At 39.2% G+C, this 26,363-nt stretch overlaps 1 protein-coding gene across 2 annotated transcripts in view; it reads left to right on the forward strand.

The window, feature by feature from the left end:
* BLNK (B cell linker) overlaps nucleotides 1-26,363 on the forward strand; it is a 70,496-nt gene that overhangs the window by 11,805 nt on the left and 32,328 nt on the right. The window contains exons 2-5 of one of the 2 annotated variants that reach the window (XM_083364598.1): nucleotides 12,639-12,704; nucleotides 18,681-18,737; nucleotides 22,204-22,253; nucleotides 24,664-24,701. In XM_083364598.1, coding sequence (XP_083220724.1) covers nucleotides 12,639-12,704; nucleotides 18,681-18,737; nucleotides 22,204-22,253; nucleotides 24,664-24,701 — 211 coding nt within the window. The remainder of the gene's footprint in view (nucleotides 1-12,638; nucleotides 12,705-18,680; nucleotides 18,738-22,203; nucleotides 22,254-24,663; nucleotides 24,702-26,363) is intronic. The other variant, XM_083364599.1, reaches the window with a different exon arrangement.

Genomic DNA, 26,363 nt, shown 5'->3' on the forward strand with positions numbered 1-26,363 from the left:
ATCATTGGTAGCCAAAGCTGATAAAAAGAGTGTCTAGGCACACTTTTTAAGGTATTAAGATCATTCCCAAGTTCTGTTTCTGCTTTTGGAGATAGCGTCATTTCATCTAATATAATCAGATTTAGCACCATGCTAGAATTATGATCCCTTGCATAAATGGAGTATCTCCATTTTATTTTATCAACTGATTTTCCTTCATCCATCACATAACTATCCTTGGGTAGACATTTAGACCCTATTACCTGATGATGTTAAAACAAAGAATTGGATCTGAATGTAGTTGTTATGCTAATAACAGTTCACTCTAAAGCTCCCGATTTCTTTCTGTGGTTTCAGTTTATTTCTAAAGCAAGGGTCCCCAACCCCCCCCCCCCCCCGGTCCATGGACCAGTACTGGTCTGTGGCATGCCAGCAACCAGGCCACACAAACAAGCAAAGCTCCCTCCACAAGATGCAGGCAGCACACAAAACCACACACCCTCCAGTCTGTGGAAAAACCTCTCTCCATGGAACCGGTCCCTGGTGCCGAAAAGGTTGGGGACTTCTGGTCTAGAGATATCAGGGACAAAATGAAATCTTGAGGGACCTCAAGAAACATTGCAGATAAGTGCCCCCTCCAATTCTCCAGTCCAGTCCAGAAGGAAAACATACTCAATAATGTCAAAATTTGCTGAGCAATCTAGGAGAATCATCCATTAGGCTGACCAGGCCAGGCTCAATCTCATAACTTACTAAAAAAGCCAGCTTGAAACAGATGTAGAGAATCCATTTCATTTAGGACTGTCTGCAGGTGAGAAGCTGTCTCTTTGCAATTACCTTGCCCAGTTATGGAAAGTTAGAAACTGGCCTGGAATGGGAAGCAAAGGAGTTCTTAAAATAAGTGCCTCTATTAAATAAGAAGGCAATTTCCCATGTAAGAAAGGCAGTGATAATTCTTAGCAGCCAATTCCAGAGCTTCCTGGCAGGTGGACATAACCCATGTTGGACACATAATGCACTGCCCCCCAAAACAACTGTCCACATCCTTAGAATTATTGATTGAAATTGGTCTAGTTTAATCATAGAGGAAGAACACCTGGACCTTCTCTGACTTTAAATCTAAAATGGTGTGTTGAAGTCAACTCAGTTCTAAGAAACTTGTTGAAAGCATCCAATTCTGTAAATTCTAATTTCGAATGTAGAGGAACAGATGTTCATTCTTCCACCACTTTGGTCAGTTCAGATGAACAAATCTGCAGATGGCGTTCAAAAATATTGCTTCTCCTTTTTGTGTGGACTGCCACAGCAGAGCGTCTCAATTGTCTATTTGTTGTTTCTTTAAAAGATTTGAGGAAAGTTTCCTACCATCTGTACTCAGATCTTTTTCCATGCTACTTTCTGTTCTACATCTCATGTTACATCTATCCATAATTCTTGTTTGAATAAGGCCAAGACATTTATACTTTCATATGTAATTAAATAGCAAATGGTATGTACTAATTGTTTAGTTTATGAAAATAAGGAGGACATTTAAAACAAATTTAGAGAGAAAAGGGAGAGAAGGTATCCTCTCCTGTACTCTTAGAAAGTTTATATCAACTTTTATTAGACTTTATATTGTTCATCTTTTCTGAAGAAAAAAAGCTCAGAACAATAGTTCCTACATAAAATACAAAGTATTGGTAGAGTTGTCTTTTTGATGTTGCATAATTTGACTCTATAATGGTCTATATTTGACACAGTCCTCACATTTTATACATGTTTGAAATAACATGGTCACTGTATTGAATATTCTTGTAGTTGTTCTATTTAAGCTGCAAGCCAGTAGATGATGATGATGATGATGATGATATAATAATAATAATAATAATAATAATAATAATAATAATAATAATAATAATAATAATAATAATAATAATAGTTGGAAGAGACCTTGGAAGTCTTCTAGTCCAACCCCCTGCTCAGGCAGGAAACCCTATACCAGGGGTAGGCAAATTGGCTCTTTTATGACTCATGGACTTCAACTCCCATGGCTCAGGAATTCTGGGAGTTGAAGTCCATGAGTCATAAAAGAGCCAAGGTTACCTACCCCTGCCCTATACCATTTCAGACAAATGGCTGTCCAGTCTCGTCTTAAAAACTTCCAGTGTTGCAGCCTACACAGCTTCTGGAGGCAGGTTGTTCCACTGATTAATTGTTCTAACTATCAGAAAATTTCTCCTTAATTCCAGGTTGGTTCTCTTCTTAATTAGTTTCCATCCATTGCTTCTTCTCCTGCCTTCAGGTGCTTTGGAGAATAGCTTGACTCCCCCTTCTTTGTGGCAACCCCTTAGATATTGGAACACTGCTATCATGTCACCCCTAGTTCTTCTCTTCATTAAAGATGATTCTGCAGGAGTGGTAGGCTCTCATGAACTCAATAAGCAAAAGAAATTCTACAGAATTCCACTACTACTTTGTCTTCTCCCCTCTTGTGTAATTGTACAGAAATCCATTGCTTTTTAAAAATTCTTCAAATGTCCTCTTCTACTAATTTAGCAGATCAAAGAAAGTGTATCACTGTAAATACAAATTGACAGCTCTGTCAACTCTGCCAATTAAGCTAACCAATTAATCACATGAAATGTCAGTTTTCAATCAGAGGTTAAAGCAGGAAGAACTAATTTTTAAAGTTTTTCTGTTACATCTTTTTGACGAGACTTCTTTCTCTTCGAAAAATACATGATTAAAAAGGCTATTTAAAATAATTGGAACATTCAGTTTCTAAACACTTATAATTAGAAAAAAGTTTTAATTGGCTCAATTTGTTTCAATAACAACCAAAAGTATATGCAATTACTCCTGGGAAAAATTATCTATATGTGGTCAATCAGAGTGGACATCAACTTAATGACATCTAGCTAATCAAAATTTTCAATTAAGCAGATAATCTAGGACCGTGGTGGCGAACCTGTGGCACGGGTGCCACAGGTGGCACGCAGAGCTCTCTCTTTGGGCACATGTGCCGTCACCCCAGTCCTAGGCCTTCAGCTGGGTTTTATAAAACCTTTTCGCTTTAGGCCTCTGCCGCCATATACCCCCCAAAAAAGGTTTAATTAATCAACTTCTTGTGGGGGGGAAAAAAGTTCTCGCAAAGTTGGAATTGATTGATTGAACTTTTTAGTCCCACCCAGTCTGCAGCTACCACTGCAGCCATGCCCACCCAATTGGCCACGCCCACCCAAAGGGCCATGCCCACCCAGCACCCAATGATACATAAGTGGGCTTTGGGTTGCAGTTTGGGCGCTTGGTCTCTAAAAAGTTCACCATCACTGATCTAGGATAACACTAAGTTTTTCTTCTGAACTATATTACATCTTCATTTCTTCTTTGCTTTTTCTCCTTTTTCTAATACATCTGTTTTATAATGGCTGGGTTTATAAGCCACTCTGAGACACGCCAAGGCCAATCCATTTTAGCCTGCTCTATTGTGGGAACGTATTTAATTTATATTCAGTGTATCATGCAATCTCAGATAATTGGACTGAATAAATCATAGTTAATTTTGCCAGAGATTACTATTTCACACAAACATACATGTTATAATTGTTTCCATTGTTCATCATTTTATACTCTTGTCAATTTAATTTTAAACAGTTATGGTTCCTTTAGATAGATTTTAGATAATTTTAAATCAGGTGTCTCCAAATCTAGCAACTTTAAGACTTGTGGATTTCAACTCCCAGAATTTCTCAGCTGGGAGTTGAAGTCCACAAGTCTTAAAGTTGCCAAGTTTGGAGACCTCTAATTTATACAATTAGGAATCTTAGTACAGAGAAAAAGTTGAACATGGAAGTACTCATAAGTGGGTCAGCCACCTCAAAATGTGGTCCTGACAATCTAAAATCTGGTCCACAAACATGAAAGGAGTGGCTTTTGATTATCTGGACACATCTGCTTTTTTGAGCTTGTTGTCCCCCATCATCGACGTACATGCTTGGGAAATGGGTAGAATCAAACCAAATCACAGCAGGATTACTAGTATAAGTTATCTCTTTTGTTATAACTTTGTTGTTGTTGTTGTTGTTAGTTGTGAAGTTGTGTCCGACCCATCACAACCCTATGGACAACGTTCCTCCAGGTCTTCCTATCCTCTACCATCTTCTGGAGTCCATTTAGGCTCACGCCTACTGCTTCAGTGACTCCATCCAGCCACCTCATTCTCTGTCGTCCCCTTCTTCTATTGCCCTCAATCTTTCCCAGCATTAGGCTCTTCTCCAGTGAGTCCTTCCTTCTCATTAGGTGGCCAAAGTATTTGAGTTTCAACTTCAGGATCTGGCCTTCTAAAGAGCAGTCAGGGTTGATCTCCTCTAGGACTAACCCATTTGATCACCTTGCAGTCCAAGGGATTCGCAGGAGTCTTCTCCAGCACCATAGTTCAAAGGCCTCAATTCTTTGTTGCTCAGCCTTTCTTATGGTCCAACTTTCACAGCCATACATTGCAACTGGGAAGACCATAGCCTTGACTATTCTCACTTTTGTTGGTAGGGTGATATCTCTGCTTTTTAGTATGCCATCTAAGATTTGCCATGGCTTTCCTCCCCAGGAGCAAGTGTCTTTTAATTTCTTAGCTGCAGTCCCCATCTCTGGTGATCTTGGAGCCCAGGAAAATAAAATCTGTCACTACCTCCATTTTTTCCCTATCTATTTGCCAGGAATTGAGAGGGCCGGATGCCATGATCTTGGTTTTCTTAATGTTAAGTTTTAAGCCAACTTTTGCACTCTCCTTCTTCACCTGCAACAAGAGGCTATTTAGCCGGGCGCCCCGGCTCTGTGGAATCAACTGCCGGTTGAGCTCCGGATGGCACCGGATCTCCGCTCCTTCCGGCGCGGGTTAAAGACCCACCTATTCGAACAAGCTGGCCTGGCCTGATGGGGAGTTAATTTAGGGTTTTAAATATTTGTATATTTTATTGTTTTATTTTGGGCATTAATTTAATTCTATTTTAACTTTTGTATTTTTGTATTTTTATTATATGCCCTGTTCACCGCCCTGAGTCCTTCGGGAGAAGGGCGGTATAAAAATTTAATAAAACTAAACTAAACTAAACTAAACTAGTTCCTCTTCACTTTCTGCCATTAGACTGGAATCATCTGCATATCTTAGGTTGTTGATATTTCTCCCGGCAATCATAATTCAAACCTTTGATTCATGATGTGCTCTGCATATAAGTTAAATAGGCAGGGCGACAGTATACAGCCTTGCCGGACTCCTTTCCCAATTTTGAACCAATCTGTGGTTCTGTGTCCAGTTCTCACTGTTGCTTCTTGACCCACATATAGGTTTTTCAAGAGACAAATAAGATGGTTTGGTACTCCCATCTCTTCAAGAACTTGCCACAGTTTATTGTGATCCACACAATCAAATGCTTTAGCATAGTCAATGAAGCAGAAGTAGATGTTTTTCTGGAACTCCCTAGCTTTCTCCATGATCCAGGGTATGTTGGCAATTTGATCTCTAGTTCCTCTGCCTCTTCGAAATCCTGCCTGTACTTCTGGTAGTTCTCGATCCACATACTGCTGGAGTCTAGCTTGTAGGATTTTAAGCATAACTTCACTAGCATGTGAAATAAGTACAATGGTACAATAGTTTGAACATTCTTTGGCACTGCCTTTCTTTAGAATTGGAATGTAAACTGATCTTTTCTAATCCTGTGGCCACTGCTGAGTTTTCCAAATTTGCTGGCAAATTGAGTGTAGCACTTTTACTGCATCGTCTCTTAAGATTTTGAATAGCTCAGCTGGAATACTGTCACCTCCACTAGCTTTGTTGTTGCTTAGCTTTCCTAAGGCCCACTTCACTTCACATTCTAGGATGTCTGGCTCAAGGTCAGTGACCACCTCATCGTGGTTATCAGGGACGTTAAGCTCGTTCTTGTATAGTTCTTCTGTGTAATTTTGCCACCTCTTCTTAATCTCTTCTGCCTCTATTAGGTCCCTGCCATTTTGGTCCTTTATCATGCTCATTTTTGCATGAAACGTTCCCTTCATCTCTCCAATTTTCTTGAACAGATCTCTGGTCCTCCCTATTCTATTGTTTTCTTCTATTTCTTTGCACTGTTCATTTAAGAAGGCATTCTTATCTCTTCTAGCTATTCTCTGGAATTCTGCATTCAATTGGGTGTATCTTTCTTTTTCTCCCTTGGCTTTCGCTTCCTTCCTTTCCTCAGCTATTTGCAAAGCTTCCTCAGACAGCCATTTTGCTTTCTTGCATTTCTTTTTCTTTGGGATAGTTTTAGTTGCTACCTCTTGTACAATGTTGCGAACCTCAGGCACTCTGTCTATCAGATCTAATTCCTTAAATCTATTTGTCACTGCTAAAAACTTTTTTCCTCTTTGAGTAAAGATTCAGCTCTGAAACAAATTGTTTGCAACAGTAAATTTCTGAACTTTCTAGTGAAGTTTGGGAGAAAGGCAATTTTAGAGGAGACAGACAGGAAAATTCTAATCTTGCATCTTGATTTGACAAAACTCAAACTTACAAACAGTCTCTCTTTGTAATTAGAAACGCTGGAGGCAGATCTGAGGAGAGATTCATTGCATTTCAAGCAAGGAGGCAGTAAAATTTTAACAAGCCTTTTGAGTCGTCTCCTCAGGAAAACAGGAAGAAACATCAATCCACACAAACAGAATCCTGACAACACGTCTCTGCTCTTTGCAGAATCAGCTGGAGAACAACGAATTACTCATTTTCCTTTTTACTGTAGGCATGCAAGTTTATAGAAGCACTTTTTGACTGAGCTTTAGTTGCAGAGAATCATGCACACTTTAGAAACAGACAGAAGGAATTCAAATTACATTTTCTAACTGTTTTAAACTTGATTGTAGAAAAACAGGCATGCTTTAGATTGCAGATATAAGGAATTCCAATTACATTTCCTGCCTAAGCTTGATTGCAGAAACATCCACATATATGAATTGCAGGCACAAGGAATTAAAACACATTTTCTGTCTATGCTTGATTGCAGAAATATGCAGACAAGAGGAATTCAATGCCATTTTCTGACTATTCTGAATCCAAGCCATTGTGCATTAATTAATCTCTTGATAAGACCTCTATGGTCTAGATCACAGGTCTGCAACCCGTGGCTCCGGAGCCACATGCGGCTCTTTCAGCCATCTCCTGCGGCTCCCAGTCTTCTGCTATGTGTAGTCCAAAAAAAAAAGTGGGACTAAAAAAGTTCAACCAATCAATTCAAATATGCAGGGTAGGTGCATATCTCACCTTGGCTCCACTCTTCAGTCAAACCCTGTTCTGCGCATGTGTGCATGTATGCGCATGCGCACACAATTTTTGCGGCTCACAGTTTTTCCTTTTGTGAGGGAACCAGTTCCGAGTGGCTCTTTCACTGTTTCAGGTTGCTGACCCCTGGTCTAGATAAGCAGATTTCCTTAACATTAACAGCTCTCTTCAGATAGTTTGAACTTGTGGAAACACCTTTTATCATATAAAAATACCTTCATTGCATGTAGATTAAGATGACGTTTGTACAGCATTTCCAAGATATTTCCAAGGTATCTCCAAGGTCAGAAAATGGTAATATTCCCAGCGACTGCACATCTGCTGTTGTCACATGTTAGCTGAATAATTGTTGTGATTCAGGGTCAGCCTGTGGGTTCGGCAGTTGGGTCAGACGATTCAGAGGAGGAGGAGGAGGGTGTTGGAGAGGTTGCTGAGGGTGTTGGAGAGCTTGCTGATGAGAGCCCTCAGCCAGGCCCCTCCCACCTGGTCACGACGCAGACCCAGCTGTGTGAGCCTGACAGCGTGGATGAAGACCCACAGCTGGCCCTGTTCAAGGATGCCCGAGGAGGCAGTCAATCAGGAGTAAACAGAGGAAGGCAATGGGGCACCTCGGAAGGAGGCAGAGAGAAGCCATGCCCTGAACTGTTTAAAAGGGGAATGCATGGGAGGGCTGGTTTGCTGAAGGCAACCGTTTGAATAGCTCCTGTTTCATGGTTCGTATCTTGTTTTTGCTCTGTTTGCTTTTGTGTCCATAAATTTGGCAGGCTTAGTTCCAGCCTCTTGCCTTCTTGTAAAGGGGTTGTCCCTGCCTTATCTGCAGGGCCGGTAGTAGGCTGGTACAGAGCAATAATAATGGAGGATGGGATTCTCTCCAGAGACAAAGGAAGAGGAAGTCCATCCCAGAAAGGGGAGGGAAGAGGAAATACATCATAGGGTAGGAGGGTCTGACTGCCCACATTGTAATTACTCCAAAACAGCCATGTGGTGGCATCACAACCTCTATATTCAACAGGAATATGATTTAATTCATACCTGAGTGGCCTAGTGCTTTTCCCTACTTTCTTCAGTTTAAGCCTAAACTTTGCAACGAGAAGCTCATGGTCTGAGCCAGAGTCAGCTCCTGGTCTTGTTTCTACTGACTGTATAGAGCTTCTCCATCTTTGGCTGCAGAACACATAGTCAATCTGATTTCTGTGTTGACCATCTGGTGATGTCCATGTGTAGAGCCATCTCTTGGGTTGTTGAAAAAGAGTATTTGCTATGACCATCGTATTCTCTTGACAAAATTCTGTCAGCCTGTGCCCTGCTTCATTTTGTACTCCAAGGCTAAGCTTGCCTGTTATTCTGGTTATCTTTTGGCTTCCTACTTTAGCATTCCAATCCCCCATGATGATAAGGACATCATTTTTTGGTGTTAGTTCTATAAGGTGCTGTAGGGCTTCATAGAACCGGTCAATTTCATCCTCTTCAGCACCGGTGATTGGGGCATAGACTTGGACTACTGTGATATTGAATGGTTTGCCTTGGATTCGAACTAAGATCATTTTGTCATTTTGGGGATTGTATCCCAGTATTGCTTTTCCTACTCTTTTATTGACTATGAAGGCTACTCCATTTCTTCTGAGGGATTCTTGCCCACAGTAGTATACCTGATGGTCATCTGAATTAAATTCACCCATTCCTGTCCATTTTAGTTGGCTGATTCCTAAGATGTCGATGTTCAGTCTTGTCATCTCTTGTTTGACCACGTCCAGCTTTCCTTGATTCATAGATCTTACATTCCAGGTTCCTATGGAGAAAAAATCTTTACAGCATCGGACTTTCCTTTCACCACCAGATACATCCACAGCTGAGCGTCTTTTCGGCTTTGGCCCAGTCGCTTCATTCTTTCTGGCGCTACTAGTACTAGCCCTAGTACTAGCATATTGGAGGCCTTCCAACCTGAGGGGCTGATCTTCCAGCGTCATATCTTTTTGCCTTTTGGTACTGTCCATAGGGTTTTCATGGCAAAGATACTGTAGTGGGTTGCCATTTACTTCTCCTGTGGATCACATTTTGTCAGAACTCTCTACTATGACCTGTCCATCTTGGGTGGCCCTGCATGGCATAGCTCACAGCTTCATTGAATTATGCAAGCCCCTTCGCCATGATAAGGCAGTAATCCATGAAGGGGATTGTTAAAATTTAGCATAGTTCAAAGCCTGCAATTATAGTTTGTAAACAATGATTAATGGCAGCAATCTTCTATTTATTTGCTTTTTAAATATTCTGATTTTTTCCCCCTAAGAAAAACAAGGAAGAATTATTGTGAGATTGCATTTCCAATACAGTGGTCACTTGGGGAGAGCTAGTGTAATTCCTACAATACAACACTTTCTGACACTGATAATGTATATTAAACTATTTGTCAGTGATCAGCCATTAACATCCCTTCACACAACTATTCAAAGTATTTTATGGTTAAGTTATGTTAACTTGAAAAACTAGTCCACTATTTCTGTGGAAAAGGGTAATGAATTCAGTGCTTTGATCCCTTTAATTTGATGGGTGATATTATCAAAGTTACAGTCATAACCACCTGGCCATCACAGGTTTTATAAATTTATATTATTTGAGAATTACAAAATAGCTTACGTTGAACATAAAAAAAACAGCTATGGACCAAAATATCTTGTTTGTATGTCTTTGTGTCATTTTTTTTTACTCCTGGCAGCTGCCTGAACTAGACCATGTAGTTTTCTTGGCAACATTTCAGAAGTGGTTTGCCACTGCCTTCTTCCTAAAGCTGAGTGAAAATGATTGTTATCAACTCTTCATCTACCAGTTTCTACTAAACAGGCTTTTGAAAAAGAAACCTTAATAAAGTATTATTGTTTATCTTACCAGTGTGGTAAGTTCTGAAAATTATTCTCTATGAGGAGTGGTGAAAGGAATCAGATAACAAAAGCTTCTAGAAAAGGAGGATTACCATGGTGGTCTACAAATATCTAAAAAGCTGTTCTTTAGAAAGCAAGGCAAATCATGGACTGATAAATTGTCTCATAAACAAAGGAGAATCATGTTGAAAATGAGCAGGAATTTCTTGATGGCAAGAGCCGATATATGGAAGAGGCCTAGAACAATGATGGAATCTCTTCACCAAAGGTTTTGAGATAAGATTTGAATGGCCATCAACAGGGATGGTTTAATTTAAGACAATGACTGGATTCCCTAAAAAGTTCCTTTCAATTAATACATTCTATGATTCTACAAGTATCTTGGAATAATTAAACAAAATCACTAGTGACCCAAAACATAATACTCTTTTAGGACATTTGTAGGAATTGTTTGGAACCTGCAAGCTCCACCCACTGTTCATAAACTATAATCCTTTTTTAAAAAGTTTCACCTGCATACCTATTTATACAAAACTAAAAGACTTGCCAACCAAAATAAATGCCAGCTGCATAGTAGTTTCTCTTTCAGTGAGTGCAGCAAATTTATTCCTTTTCACAGTAATGGAGCAAACACTGAAGCGGATAGATATTTCACACTCCTCATGTGGTCTAGTGAGAACCATAGATTTTTTGATTTCACAGAATTTCAGTCAGATTTCTTTTGCTTGATTTCCTCCAAGATGTGTTATTCCCTAACAACAGTCATCCACGAGAGAAGAGCGAGAACAACTCTCGCTGTTGACTCCAGATTCAAACAGAGCAGCTGCAATGTTTTCATGGATGGAACTAAAATGTGTCTGCTAATACCAGCAGATTAAATCGTTAAATTATATGTAACTGGTCCTTTCCCATCCTGACACCATTCAGCTGTGTGGCTGTTAAGTACATTCCAGGCAGTAAGTTGCTGGAGGCTGATGTTATTGAATTTCTGTCCACCTTCCTTTACATAAGAAGACATTATGTCACACATTTATTTTACAAAGTTTCACATGACTTCCACTTCCCCTCCGTCTTGAGTGGGGGTGAGGAAATTTCTCTATTTTTATGCAGTGCATATCCTGCATGCCGTTTTTACCTTTAATTGACCTCCAGGAGGCAGTAAGAAAGTACGCCGTTTTGAATTATCTATTTTAGGAAGTTGCCAGTCCTTCCAAAATATCCATTTTTAACTTATCCACTCTTGGTGATTGTATGTGAGTGCTAATAATGTGTTTTCATATGTTTAAAAGGATGTCCACAACTTGATTTTGTTATAAAATACAAAACAAAGAGTATGGTGCATTTTGCACCTTAAGGAAAGTATTTAATTAAAGAAATTATTTAATGTCTTGACAATACATGTCTTCAGTGGATATGTATGTTTGAGTACATGGTAATGTAAGACTTCAGAATATTTAACATATCAGTTAAAACAATTATTGCTTGCAGATATAAAACAGTCTTTTATATACACTTGTAAATTAGAATTTATCCTATAGGCCAGAAGGCAGAATATAGAGGAGGAGGAGGAGGAGGAGGAGAGGAGGAGGAGGAGGAGGAGGAGGAGGAGGAGGAGGAGATGACAACTAAGACATTGTCCTGCTAGTCTTTGATTTATGACCATAATTTAGCATGGCAATTACAGTTGTAAGTCATGATGTTTGTAAAGTGGGTCACAAAGTGGGTCATGTGACTGAACCTGATTTTATTATGTTTTTGTGGTGGTCATTAATTAAATGCAGTAGTTGTGAAGCAAATTCATTGTTCACTATAGGTCAGTTTTTGCTGGAAATTGGAAGTAAACACTGGTCTCTGGCAAAACTGGCATAAATCACAATCACACAACAGCAGAGTGCTGCAAATAGTCATGAATGTAGCCTTGTTGAGCGCCCAAAATCTAGTCATGTCACTTGTGGTGGGAGGGGGAATGATATCAGAATTTCAGAACTTGGTCATAAGTACCTTTTTTGTGGGTCCATCATGACTTTGAACAATCACTAAGCAGCCAATCATAAGTTGAGGACTATCTGTATAATACATCATGAGAATGATAATAATTTACTTGTATAATTGTACATTCACTTTCTAGGAAGCTCCTCAGTATGTGAACTGAATCTTCTGTCCAATGACAGATTTTGTACCGTGCTACAGCACAGTTCATGACACTGAGTTACTGACATTTCCCAGTAAATAGATTCACTAGGAAGATAAGTATTTTAAAGACATTAAAATACAGTGTCAAATGTTAATATTTTAGTTGTTGATGATGTTGGGTATGAAAAGATAAAGATGTCAGTAGTCATGCTCAACTTCTTGTGACTTCAATGGACAGATTTATGGCATTTCTTGGTAACAATGTGAAAGTGGTTGGCCATTGCCATTTTTCAGCATGTTGCAATATGTATTGTAATGTAATTAATGGTGCAATCAGATAGTAATTCTTACCATTTTTTTTCATACAGGCAACTTCAAAAAATAGTGCATGATATCAAGAAAAATGATAGTGGAATAATGAGCAAGTTCAAAAAGTAAGTTATGGACGTGAGCAATCCACACAATGGAATTATTGTTTTATTTTATTTTGATGCTTATTTTCCCTAATTATGTCAAATGTATCTATGTACATGGTTATTTTTTGTATGTTCAATTGGGCTTATCTCCAGAACATTTCTGAATATTGTAATCTGTACATCAAATGCAAAAGATTTTTCTTGATGCTCTTGTCTTATCCAACCAACTATTTAGAATCTGTTATGGTAATACAGTATGTATATAAGCGATGTTCCAACAGCTTAACAGCTCTATTGTCACCAAGAGTTAGGAAGCCATCCATTTATACAGAAAAAGGTAAGCATATTTAAGGACATCGCCCTTGTTAGAAAAATCTCAGCAAACACCGAAGTGGTGGAACCTTCACACATTGCTAGCATCCCTTATGGTGGATGAAACTGCTGGCAATTGAAGTTCAGTAACATCTGGAGGACTGTATATCATGAATCTACACCATAGGTTCAATGCATAGCCTCCATGGGAATGACAGAGAAAGTGGCAGGGGAGGCAAATGTTCTGTCACCTCTAGCTGAAAAACAGCAACCTAGAAAGTTTGAACCAGTTAATATCTGTGACTATTCCTTTCTGATCTTGTCATATTCAGAATTCATACTCCCTGGTATGAAACCGCTGCCATACTAGTAAGCATGACTCGAGGACATCATGAGGATTATAAGAAGATGTATTAAAACCACTCCAACTTGCTGGCTTCCTGGTCTGAGCCATATAGCACTGCCAGCTTTACGAAGGCAAGACGCATTAGTGACAGAATGCAGAAAAAAAATTATGAGCAACTCACTTCTACCGGTGCATGCCGACCTTTCTCATTTATCAGCAGGAAGACTCAAATCCAGGAAGCCCCTACTGGCACTTGCACAATATCTGCCCAACAACTTTAACTTCAATTCCCAGTGGAAACCAAATGGGTCGCTGAATGCCCAGATGTAGGAAGACATATAAATGGCCCCACTAAAAAGGTGGCATGCCTTTTTTTTGTGAGATCAAAACACCACATCAGCAATGGACAATACTGAATAGGATTCATACCTCAACAGCATCTGCTGAGACTCCCTGTATAAATGGGGCATAGTATCCTCCTCCTCATTGTGATTGTGGGGTCCCATGTCAAACTGTAGAGCACATCATGATCGGCTGTAAGCTGAGGGGATATACCAGTCCAGTATCTTATTTTTTTATTACAAACGCTGTGTTTCAATGGTTAGATAGCGTAGGCACTTAATATTTGAACATAGATTTTTTTTAACATTTATATTTTATTGGGTGTTCTACTAATCTAGATGAACTGTTAATATATATATTGCTAGTCCACGTGCTAAATAAATAAATAAATTCATACCCTCTAGTTCACCTGGATGAAAAAGATGTGCTATAGAGAAAACAACAGCTTCCATCTTCAGTGGCTTCCAGTGTGAACAGTGGGACAATAATAAAATCAGTAGTCAAGTCAGAGTCACGAGGGTCTGCAGCTAGTTATAATGTGGATGAAACATGCATCAGAGTGTCTCAATACAACTCCTACGCTTTTGTGTGTGTGTCATGACATTGCTGGAAAGCGTATCACTGTGTACGTTTCATCACCTCCCCATAGATGTTCACAGTCTGAGTGACAAGAAAGAACAGGCAAAACCTGACCATCTTTTCAGATGATATCTGAACACATTCCTCTCTTTTTCTCTAAATAAGAATGGCTGGTATTCATAGCAAATCCTATTCCCCTCTTTTAAGGGGCAATGTGGAGAACCTGACCTGTGCAGACCAGGAAACACAAGCTGCAACTTTCAGGGAGCTTTATTCACCTGCTAAGCCCTAAAGCAGTCTGTTTATTTGGAATTGGCAAATTGTTTGAACCAATTTAGTTCTGTCATTTAGTCATTCGTGGTTAAAGAAACTAGAATTTAACATGAATCCAGCCCATCTCTACAATGCAATCTACATCAAGGTGAGCATTTCAGACCAGTGATCATTCCATTTTGTAATATTAAGATATCCAATCTCTGAAGATCTGCATTTCTGTCTCAATCATTGTGCAACGTTTTCTTAATGGATAAAGTTTCAACATCTGCATTAAAACTGCTGCCTATCTCGTCTGGTAGCATAATATCAACTTGTCTGCTTCTGTTGCAATCAGCATGATAAAACAAAACAAACACAATTGCTTTCCCTCCTTCAGAGATCTTACAGCAATTTTTCTAACAGCCATTTTCCACACCCACATCTGCTGTGTATACTTTTAAGTCTATATTTATCCCTGAAACAGTTGCCTAAATATAGATTATCCACAGAAGAGTATTCCAGAACAGGAATCCTTCCTGATTAATTTGTATATCCCTGCAAAAATTATTACTTTCCTTTGCAAAGCCAAACCTGCCTTCCTCATTTTAGAGGCCTCTAAGACCTAGGCTCTATTTGGGGGACAAGGGGGGTGTCATATGGTCAATGCACTCCGCAGACCCTCCTCTTCAATCTGTGGGATCCTAAAAACTGTCCCGTCTTTTGCAGCAGTTGGACTTTTAAGAAATGCTATTTAGGATTCTGTGGCACTTGAAATTGGACCAAAAAAGCTGCTTTATAGTGCATTCCTGGGAAAGAGGCCTGCAATGCTGTACTTTGCACACTCTAAAGAATCTTTGGGAAATGATATGCGGCACAAGCCTATTGTGTCTCTTGTAATTCAGGTGAAGTTTTGTCCAAGTCCAGTTGACAAGCAGGACTTTTTTTTCCCTAGAATTTTAATGATGAAAGGAATGCTTCTATCTATCTGAAGACAGCGTTACTCAGCCCTCAAATGGTTTTTCCTGGCAGTTGATTAGGTCTTGTTGTGAAATGTTTGCGTGTGAGCGATGTGCTATCTCTCTTGCCCATCTGTAAACACATAGCTGTTGGAGAGAAAAGGCACACGATTGCAGGAAAATCTGCAACTCTCAACCTAACCTCCAATTATCAAAGAAAAGAAATCAGTTCAGCCTTTTGATAAGGTTCCCCTACTCCTCGGAGGAAGCAAACAAAGGGCATTAAAGAGGACTCCGAGATAGGGAAGATATCCTTTACATTTGACTAGAGCAGGGACAGGCAACCTTGGCTCTTTTATGACTCGTGGACTTCAACTCCCAGAATTCCTGAGCCAGCTGGCTCAGGAGTTCTGGGAGTTTAAGTCCACGAGTCATAAAAGAGCCAAGGTTGCCTACCCCTGGACTAGACTTATAATGTGAGACTCAGTGGGATTATCTCTGAGAAAAGGTTCTGCTTGACAGAAAAAAGATTCACCACCTCACTTATTACGACCTTGATCAACAGATATAAACCATCACTACCCCAATAAGGTTGGGCATTCAAGGTATCATTGCCTTGTGGGAAGATGTCAAAGGTCCCATCGGGTTCACACAATCTGACCAAAACAGTTGTCAAAATTGTCCCCTATTTTTTGTTTCAACAGCTGACGTGCAACAGCGTATTAACTTTTCAAGGGAGGCTCCGTTTAAGTTTTGCTGAAGTTCTCCAATTCCCTTATTTTGTTGTGGCTTTGATGCATAAGGTATTCTCAGGTTACTAGTTCAGGTGGTGGCTAAGCAGGTGCCTGTCATTTAGTAAACAGCAAAAGAGAGTCTTTATATTGACTCAAAACAGAGAAACAATGCCTGATTTAATATCAGAAACAAGAAGGCACAGTCGGATCAGGATAGGTCTTTGGCTAATGGGATTGTCCTGGGAGAAAAGTGTGGGCTGGGGAGGGGATGACAAGTTTAGACCAGTATATTTTGCTTTCTGCAGCCAAGAACAAGATGTAGTAGCTTTCCTACCAAATGAAGCTGTACTTGATGTGTGTTTCCCCCTCCCCAAGCAAAATGTAAAGAACATCAAAGTCGTATTGATAATAAGACAATATTAGAGTTCAGAAGTTTGGGGGGTTGTTGAACACTTTATCATTCTGCACTTCCTTTGGTGAGACAGGAAGCTATATTTGATTAATAAATAAATAAATAAAAAAGCTGGATGACCAGCCTTCTCTCAACAGATTGACCTGTCAAAGAACAGCAATTGGCAGAGATAAGATATCAAGCCTGTAAGCAGTGTATCAAAGTGAACTATAATTCAATGGCCAATCTAAAGATTTTGACTTTTAAAGAAAAGGGAGAAGAGAGAGGAAGGCAGGGTAAACTTTTGCTGGGGCAATCAAGTGGCCCCTTAAATCATAAAAATGAATCTCTGTGGAGATTCTCAGTTACCCAGGTCATGGTTGTCCCAAAGGGGCTTTTTCACAAGGCAACTGGACTTTCTTTTTTCTCTTTGAAGACACTTTGCTTCTCAACCAAGAAGCTTCTCCAGCTCAACCAAGAAGCTTCTTCAGCTGAAGAAGAGCTGAAGAAGCTTCTTAGATAAGAAGCAAAACCTCTTCAAAGAGAAAAAAGAAAGTCCAGTTGCCTTGTGAAAAAGCGCCTTTGGGACGAAGAATGAATCGCAATTTCTTGACCATTCCATTTCGTGACCCCAGCAGCCCATCACACCTTGAGACGGCCCAGATAGTTGCTGAACGAAGACAGAGAAGTGAGGTGAAGCATGTAAAGAGAGAGGAAGCAGTATCAAAAGGAAGGCAATAAATTATAACAGAGTTGAACACAAAAGGGGAACTGGTGACATAATATGAAATATCTCTATCTAGAGAGATATGGTAGAGGACAGGAAGGCCTGGAGGAACATTGTCCATAGGGTCGCGATGGGTCGGACACGACTTCGCAACTAACAACAACAAGAGAGCTCCTGACAATACTGAAACTCTAATTCAGGGGTGTCCAACCTTTAAGACTTAGGGACTTCAAGTCTCAGAATTCACAATCCACAAGTCTTAAAGTCACCAAGGTTGGACACCACCCCTGCTCTAACTGAAAACTAAGAGTTTCCCTCCGGAGCTGGAAACACCATCCGGTGTAGGATTAAGTTTTTATAATAAGGGTTAGCCAGATGGGTAACTTTGTATAAAATCTGTTCCTGCTGCTTTATCCATTTGCATTGATAGCAATGAACTTTTTACTTATCTGTTGATTTTTAAGAACAAGCAACTGTCAAAGACCAAATCAAAACCAAGTTTATTATTTTCTAATCAGCTAGCAATGCTGTTCTTCATGGCAAAGGCTGTGAAAGTCCAGGTAATCCTTGAGTTACATCTATCCAATTTAGCAAACTGTTCGAAGTTACAGCGGCACTGGGAAAAAAATGACTTACCACCGGTTTTTACGATTGTCACGTCCCTGCAGTCACGTGACCAAAATTCAATCCCTTGGCAACTGGCATGGATTTATAATGGTTGCAGGATCCTGGGATCATAGGATCACCATCCCTGACCTTCCCAACTGGCTTCCAATAAGCAAAGTCAATGGGGGAAGCTGGATTCACTTAAAGATTGCATGTCTCATTTAATGACAGGTGATTCACCTAACGACCGTGACAGAAAGGTCATAAAATTTGGCCTGACTCCCTTAACAAGCACCTTGCTTAGCAATGGGAGTTCTAGTCCCAATTGTGGTTGTTAGTCACAGACTATTTGTAGATGCTTGTCACAAGAGTACATGACTAAGCACCTGTGGGCTGCAATCTTGAAGTTCGTATATATACGAGGGCAGCACTCAAAGGAGTTTGTTCCTTATTTCATTCAATTGTCAAACTTCACTTCAGTTTTTAAAACAGTGCTTGAAGGGGTCCTTTTGCAGTTCCCATCTAGAGCAACAAAAACTTCCTGCAAGTGAACGTGGCTGCCTTAGCTGAACATTAAACTATTGTTTGTTTTTGAGATAGTATAACAATATTGGTGGCGTGCATGTCTTAGGCAGTTCCATTTATTAAAACAGTAGAATTATTGCTAAAAACTTTCATAAGCAAACAAAAGCAACCTACTTGAGAATCACTGTTCTGCTTATTCCTTTTCTCCTGCCGATGTATAGGTTCCAAAATGAACAAGTGGCCTTAATATGCAAAACTGGAAAAAATACATGGGATCGGTATGACAATTTAGCATCGTACAAGCGCTGATTGTGTAGCATGATGTCCTGTTGCCTGCTTTCAGTGTGATGTTGTTCGCATTTGCTACGTAGGCTTCAACCCACTCTTAACGTAGCAAGGATTAGAAGCATGACTTTCTCTCTTCTTTGCCTTTCATCCAGGGGCTGTAGCCCTCGCTTTCCAGGTCCTTCCTTTACGAGTGCAGAAACAGGGTCTAGAACATGGGGGTCCAACATTTTTGGCTTGCCTGGACTGCATTGAGTGAAGAGGAATTGTCTTGGCCTACATATAAAATATATAATATAATTAATGTATATAAATCACATAATAATGTTCAAAGTTTATGATCTTGTGGGGCTGCATTACTAGCTGTCCAGGGCCTCATTTGGCCCCTGGGCCTCTGGTTGGACATCTCTAGTCTAGAATATTAAGGGAATGTCATGTTGCGCTTATTCTATGATATATGCCTGAAACATATTTTCATAAGCAGATCTGAATTACCGCATGCTGCAAAAGAAAAAGTCCACATTTCCCCCCGGCATATAGGGGGATGTGGGAACCTGCAAGTATTTTCTAAAAGCAGCAAATAGCTCAAAATATATTAAATGCTTTGTAAAACCCAACCCCATCTCTAGCAGTAATTGACCAGCCTCAAATTAATGTAGAAATCCAATATGGTGATCAAGGAATTCTTCCACTATATGCTGCATAGGTAAAATATTAGGTCTCACAAGGTGTAAATGAAGACGTACAAAATCTAACCAATGATATATTCCAGATTGTCAAAGACTCCCTTTATGAAGTGTGGGATGTAGTTGGGTAGGGCAAGAATTGACTGAACTTCCATCAAGTTTCTCCCTGCAATTTGCACACAATAGCCAACCTTAACTTTCAAATCTACAGGAACTTTTCAAAGGGAGAGAAGACTTCAGGGGGGAAGAATTGGGAAATTTGTCTTCCCTGAACATGGTTAGCAGTCCAAAGACTGTGCTTTTTGTCTACACAGGAGTAAATCTCATGGAATTTGATAAGGTTTCTTCCCAGATAAGAGATGCTGAGTTTTGCCAAGTAGCTTAACATAGTGTAGGAAAGAGGCAAGCAATGCACAGGATGTTGCTCCCGATCAGATTTTTGCTGCCTCCAAAGAACTCACAGATTTCATTGCTGAAATACTGCAGCAAAAATGCTGAGTTTTGGTGGCCCTGTTTTTCCCACTGGGCTACCAGCCACAATCTTTGTAGGTGTTGGAGGCTAAAAAGAAAAAGTCAGAAAGATCAGTCCTTCCCAGTTGCATATTATTATTATTATTATTATTATTATTATTATTATTATTATTATTATTATTATTATTATTATTATTATTGGTGGCCTTACTAAGAATTGCTTCCATCCTGCAACGATATCTATAATACCATCAAACATCCACATCTGCCTATCCCAGGTCCTTGGTAAGGACTCGATAGGTAGACAAAAATGCCAAATCCAGTCTGAACATCTGGCTGACTGTGCGATTATTATTATTATTATTATTAATAATAATAATAATAATAATAATAATAATAATAATAATAATAATAATAATATAAAAAGCTGATCTCCTTCACCCCACTTCAGTCTTAGAAGTGCTTTCCAGCTGAGACTCCTATTTAAAAAAAGAGTTTTGGGTTTTTTCATGTCATAGTTCAGCTTCCAATTCTTGCAGTTTTAGTACTCTAATTAACTAATTTAACTAATACTTTTCTCATCTTGGTTTTGACTCTAGATGCTATTTTTGAAAAGGTTTCTTGAGTCTGGAAGATGCGGACAACGTCAAAAACACTTTGCTGCCCCAATAATCATCTTTCTTGTGTTCTTCACAATAAGCTTCTATTTAATAATTTAGCTCTGGGTGAATAAAACTCACAAGCAGGAGGGCAAAATGAGAAGCGGGGGGGGGGAGTTTCCTGGTGCCTTAGGCTCTTGTCATCATTCTCATTTGTTCTTGCTGAGAAGACCTTGAAAAGTGCTTTGTAAATCTTATTTCAAAAACATTTCCCTTTCTTTCCATCTGACGTCCTCAAGTTAGTGAACCAACGTCAGTGGAAAACAAGATGCTTACATGAAATGCAAGGTAAAAGCTTCCCTGAGGGAAGATCGAATTTTGGTGACTCCATGGATACATACTTTCTTTGTTTGGGTTTGAGGGTTTTTTCTTGGCAACAGTAAGAAAACAGTGGCCATTGTTTCCTTTGGGAATGGTTTCCTTTAGTTTCCCAACCACTGTTCTTGAAAAGGCTAACTAGGTTGTATAAGAGCATGGTAGACCACAAGGGACATCCAAGGTAGGTGATACTGAGCAATTATTTCAAATGCTAAAAATAATAATAGAATTTAATGCTTGTATATTAATTTTTAAGAACAATTGACTTGATCTTCTGTGGGACTTCTTAGTGGAAGTATCCTACTTCTCCAATATTGACTAGGTCTGACTCTGTTTAGCTTTCTTTAAAGTCAGCTAAGTGCTACCACCTGCTCTGATAATTGTTCTTAAAAATTAATATACAAGCATTAAATTCTATTATTATTTTTAGCATTCAAAATAATTGCTCTGTAGCACCTACCTTGGATGTCCCTTGTGGTCTCCCATGCTCCTATACAAGTTAGTTAGACTTTTCAAGACCAGCCAAGTTACAATGGTAAGAGTTGAAAATGGAATTTAAGAATCATGAATGAGAGTTTTGGGAAGAGATGGAGCAATCTTAGTTAGGAAGCCATGATCTCACATGACATTTGTCTCTTGGCCCAAAGACAACACCAAAGTTTCCAAATGTTGAATGCTGCATATCTAAGTTGTGGGCTCCAGCATTCTCAATGATTTATTCAATACTTGTCTTAAAAGAATTGTATTCGGCTATTTCAGTTAAAATAACTTATGGCCTAAGTCCTACTCTGATCAGATTTGCATAAATCAATAGTGTTTTTTGCGATGGAAGGAACCAAAATTGGTCTCAAGTCTTTGTGAAGCTGAATAGAATTATAAAACAAAACCATGAGTCTTTTTTAACTGCAAAATACTGGTTGAAATGAAGGATCCATTCCTGTTTTAAAATACCAAGAAATTCTGAAGCCAACTGCATCACATCCTGTTAAAAATACAAATCTCCATGTTCTATTTTGCATTGCATAGACTACATTCTATACCTTTATGACTAACCAGCAACCTGCATATCTTTTATACCTGCAACTATCGTGTTAATTGTCTTTTCTATAGAAGTAGTCATGTCTGAATACATACACATACGCACAGTATATATAGATTCTTTTGCATTATTATGTTTATTTTGCTTAGTCTCTTTGGAATTCTTGTCAGCTGCATGTGTCTTTTGTTACTAGCTTTCTGTAGTTGCTGTAGTCCTTGCTCTAGTGCCAACTGTCGCCATCCCACAATTATATAGAAAATGAAAAATGACACTTTTTCCCCCACAGGTTAACAAGTAAACCACCACCAAGCATACCACCAGTTGATTACGTTCCAGGTATGGAATTAACACCATTATTAGGTTTTAGGATTGATGCAGGCATGTAAATCAGAGGTGTAGGATTCAAGATGGCGGCATGTGTGCATGCAAGCATCACATCAATTAGGATGGAAGACAGTCCCTAGTTTTTCCTCAGTTGTGCCTGTCAGGTGATTTATATGACTGAAATGTATGCTGATAGTCCTCGGCTTACGACCGGCCCATTACAAGCCATTGGTTTGCTTAACAACTGCAGTGTTAACTTAATGACCACCGTCAAAACAATTATAAAATCGGGTCGGTCATTATGACTGTTATGACCTACAACCATGATGGGCAGGCTCCATTATGGCCATAAGTCAAGGACTACTTTTAAATGTTTTCTCAGTGATATGGGAATTACACAAAACAAATCTTTCCCACTTGCTAACGTACTGTCTCTCAGCAAAAGCAGAAGTAAGAGTACCTTCAGTGCATACTTGCCACAAAATGTCCTTTCGATCATTCTTCTCCTGCAGCACCACAAAGAATCCAGGATAATTTTCTCTGTTTTTAGAAACTAAAGTAAACCACAGAAAGTTGCATCAGCTTGAAGGTCATGTCCTAACAAGCTGAAAACTGTCTGCAACCTTTGTTTAACTACAGTTTGGGGAAATATTTCAGAGTGCTATTTGAAGCTCAGCAGAAAAGCACTGTGTGCGTAGGACGTGATTTAAGGAGGATCCACTTTGAAGATCCTTTATAATCAAACTCTGTCTCGGTCCTAGTTTTTGTAGGACTCTCTTAGTTCTCATTATTCTTATGGAGAACTTTGCAGATACCTGCAACAGGAATATTTGCCCAAATAACATGTCTACTTGTCACTTGTGCTTGTAAGAAGACTTATGTTGATATTATTTGTACAACCTAAATTTAGGAAGTCAGTGGCTGCAGATCAAGCAGCCCGCAGTCATTGTGACTGAGGCTCACCCATCCCACTCGCTTTTCTTGAAGAACAAAGACTTTATCAGACTGTAATTTGAAATGTGTGAAAGATGAAGGACATATTGGTACAGTATCTTCTCATTTCAACTGGCCTAACAGTTTGAGTTTTCTTCAAGGGTGAGAAAGGGCTGCTCCTTTCAACACATTGCAGAAGGAAGCCAATTGGCTAAGACCAACGTCTCTATAATCTAGCAATTGAAATAACTGTTGGATACATGGATGGATGGATGGATGGATGGATGGATGGATGGATAAGATATTTCAACAGGGAAGATTTATAACTAAAACGCTATTCCCACATTTGAACAAACACTCCTAAAATCAAAGGAGATTATTTTGTTCATATCCCAGCTCAGTTTTTCATTTTATTTTATTATTTATATGGCCACCCATCTCATCAAAGTGATTCTTGGGCATTTAACAGTGATTAAAAATGAACAGGGAAAACAACAACCATTAATGTAACCACTTCATGGTTGTGGTTGTGCATATAATAGGGACAAGTAGGGACTCTATAAGGCAAGTAAAAAAGTCAAATGGCAGCCATGATATAACCCACCCCTTTGTCCTTGTATGTCACCATCTTGATTTTTTAAAAATTCTCCTTGTGGATTCCCCTGAGGATGGGGAAATACAGTTCTCCTCTTTGCTCCTGACTTTTTAAATAACCTTTTTTAAAAAAAATTAAACAGTTAAGTAAGAGGCTGGCATGCAACAAAGGAAAACATCAATTACTAGCATTAAAATGTATCTGCAGGAATTCCGTCAGCCCTACAAAGATCTCACTAGGCATATGAGAACTAACTAATCAGAAATGAAAGAGAAGAGGAAATATTTTCCCACAAAATGCAAAGATTGTAGATGTAAGAAAACCTGATTATGAAATCTCACCCTACACAGATTATCCCAAATTTCAATATAATTATATGTATTTGATTTGATTTGTTTGTCCTAATTGGAATTTTGATTTTGTACTATTGCTGTTGTACTTAAAAATGTTCAAAGATCAAGCATCAAAAAAATAAGTGTTTGGAAGAAAATGGCAGCCAAGTCAAGCATTTAATGTAATTTATATACGGTAAAACATTGTCTATAGGGCCTATAGTTATATTATAGGGCCTACTGCTATACTCTCTAGACAAGAAGAATGCTTGAAGAGTTTACTGCCAACCATTTAACTGTATAATTTATTTTCATTAATTTCAGTGAGTGCAATCCAACATTAATCAGTTAAAATCCACATGTCTAAATTTAATCATGTTTAGTGTGCCCATAAATGTGACTGGGCCCAGTCTATCTGCTTTTGCTAGATATAGTGATATAAATAATGAATAAATATTCATGTAAACCTAACTTTATTATAGAACTGTAGTACAGATGACTGTACTACTCACATGACTGTTTAAACATTTTGACTAACAACTTAATTCTAATTCTATTTTAGACCATGCAGAAGAAGAGGAACAGTGGTCAGATGACTTTGTAAGTTTCTTCACCACCCAGGGCATCAGCAGGGGCAATCAGAACCAAGATGGCAGCTGTTATTAGGCCATTGCACATAAGAAAAGGGGCAGAGTTTCAGTTGGTGAGGTTGCAGTTACATACTGATTCTTTTTAGTCCTCTGCCCCTCTATGCTTCAAACATTACATGTACACAGCTATAAATTTTGTGAATTTTTCAGTGTGTAATAGCCTTTCCCACTTAGATCTTCAAGATGTGTTGGGATGTATAAATTTTCAGGCACTCGCTGCTTTTAAAAAATGGCTATAAGTCTCAGTCAATCTATCCATCTGTGCACCCATCTGTCTAAAAGTCCACAGATAACACTGTTTTGAAGCTCTTTTTTAATCCACATATTTATGTCTATCTGGCCACCCTGACATATCAGTACAGCAAATACCTGGGTTAAAACACTTCAATTTAGGGACAACCGATAGTAATTAATAGAGCCTACTGTAGCAAAATTCAAGCTAAATATACTGTGATTCAAGTTACCGTAAATACATTATGGTTCAAGTTTATTAACCAATATTACTTATACAGTATTACATAATATTGCTCCAGCTTTGATACAAATCTGACTTAAAGACAGATCTGGGGAAACTGGGAACTACTTTACTTATTGTAAATGCTTGCAATAAAGGCTGCTAGAATTGAAATTAGCTTTGAGATCAGAGCATAAAATGCCATCTCAGCCAGATTCAGAAAAAGATCAACTATTTTTATGGTGATTAATCATGGCTCCTTTAGTTCCATATGAATTCTGACACTTCTACAATGCTATTTCACATTTAGATAGCTGCAGTGAATTCAGTGTCGTAAAACGGCAGCTATTCTTATTTATTGGCTTCATGAGGAAGAAGAGAACCACAGTCTTTCTATCTTTTTCTTTTTTCTCCTTTTTCTTCCTTCTTTCCTTCCTTCCGACGTCATCAAGCCCTGATGTTTCTAGTACAGCCCTGTATACCAGGGGTGTCAAACTCAATTTCATTGAGGGCCGCATAAGCATTGTGGTTGCCCTCAAGGGGCCGGGTGGGTGTGGCCAGGGTGGGCGTGGCCTACTGGGTGGGCGTGGCTAGAGTGCGTATGGCCTACTGGGTGGGCATGGCCAGCTTTACATCGTTCGCATCAAGGGTGCCTATGGGGGCCTGGGCAGGAGTGGGACAGATCTGAGGGTCTCTGGCTGAAGGAGGGTCTCTGGGCCAGGGCCAAGGCAGTGGCGGCCGTTCCCTCCCTGTTTCCAGGATGGCTTCGCGGGCCACAAGAAACCACTTTGCGGGCCGGATCTGGCCCCCGGGCCTTGTGTTTGACATGTCTGCTGTATACCATCCTTCTCTTATTTTAGTTCATTTTCTTCATAGCCTCTTCCATTTCATCCTTCTTCTTTTTTGTTGGGAGATTAATTTGTCTTGTAATACTTTTCCATATGGAATTTATAATTTTTTTTCCTGCAGTTTTTCTCTATTTTTCCTTTTTTTTCCATGTCTATTCTTTCCAAGCTCCACTGCTGACATTACTAAATAATGGACTGTCTCATATTCAGACTTACTTAACATTTTTGATTCCTTTATTGAGTATCTCAACTTTTTTCATAAACAATAAAATCAATCGTGTTTTTCAACTCACTCCTTCTCCGTGTCAGG

This window comes from Vipera ursinii, assembly GCF_947247035.1.
Source record: "Vipera ursinii genome assembly, chromosome: 5".
NCBI lineage: Eukaryota > Metazoa > Chordata > Lepidosauria > Squamata > Viperidae > Vipera > Vipera ursinii.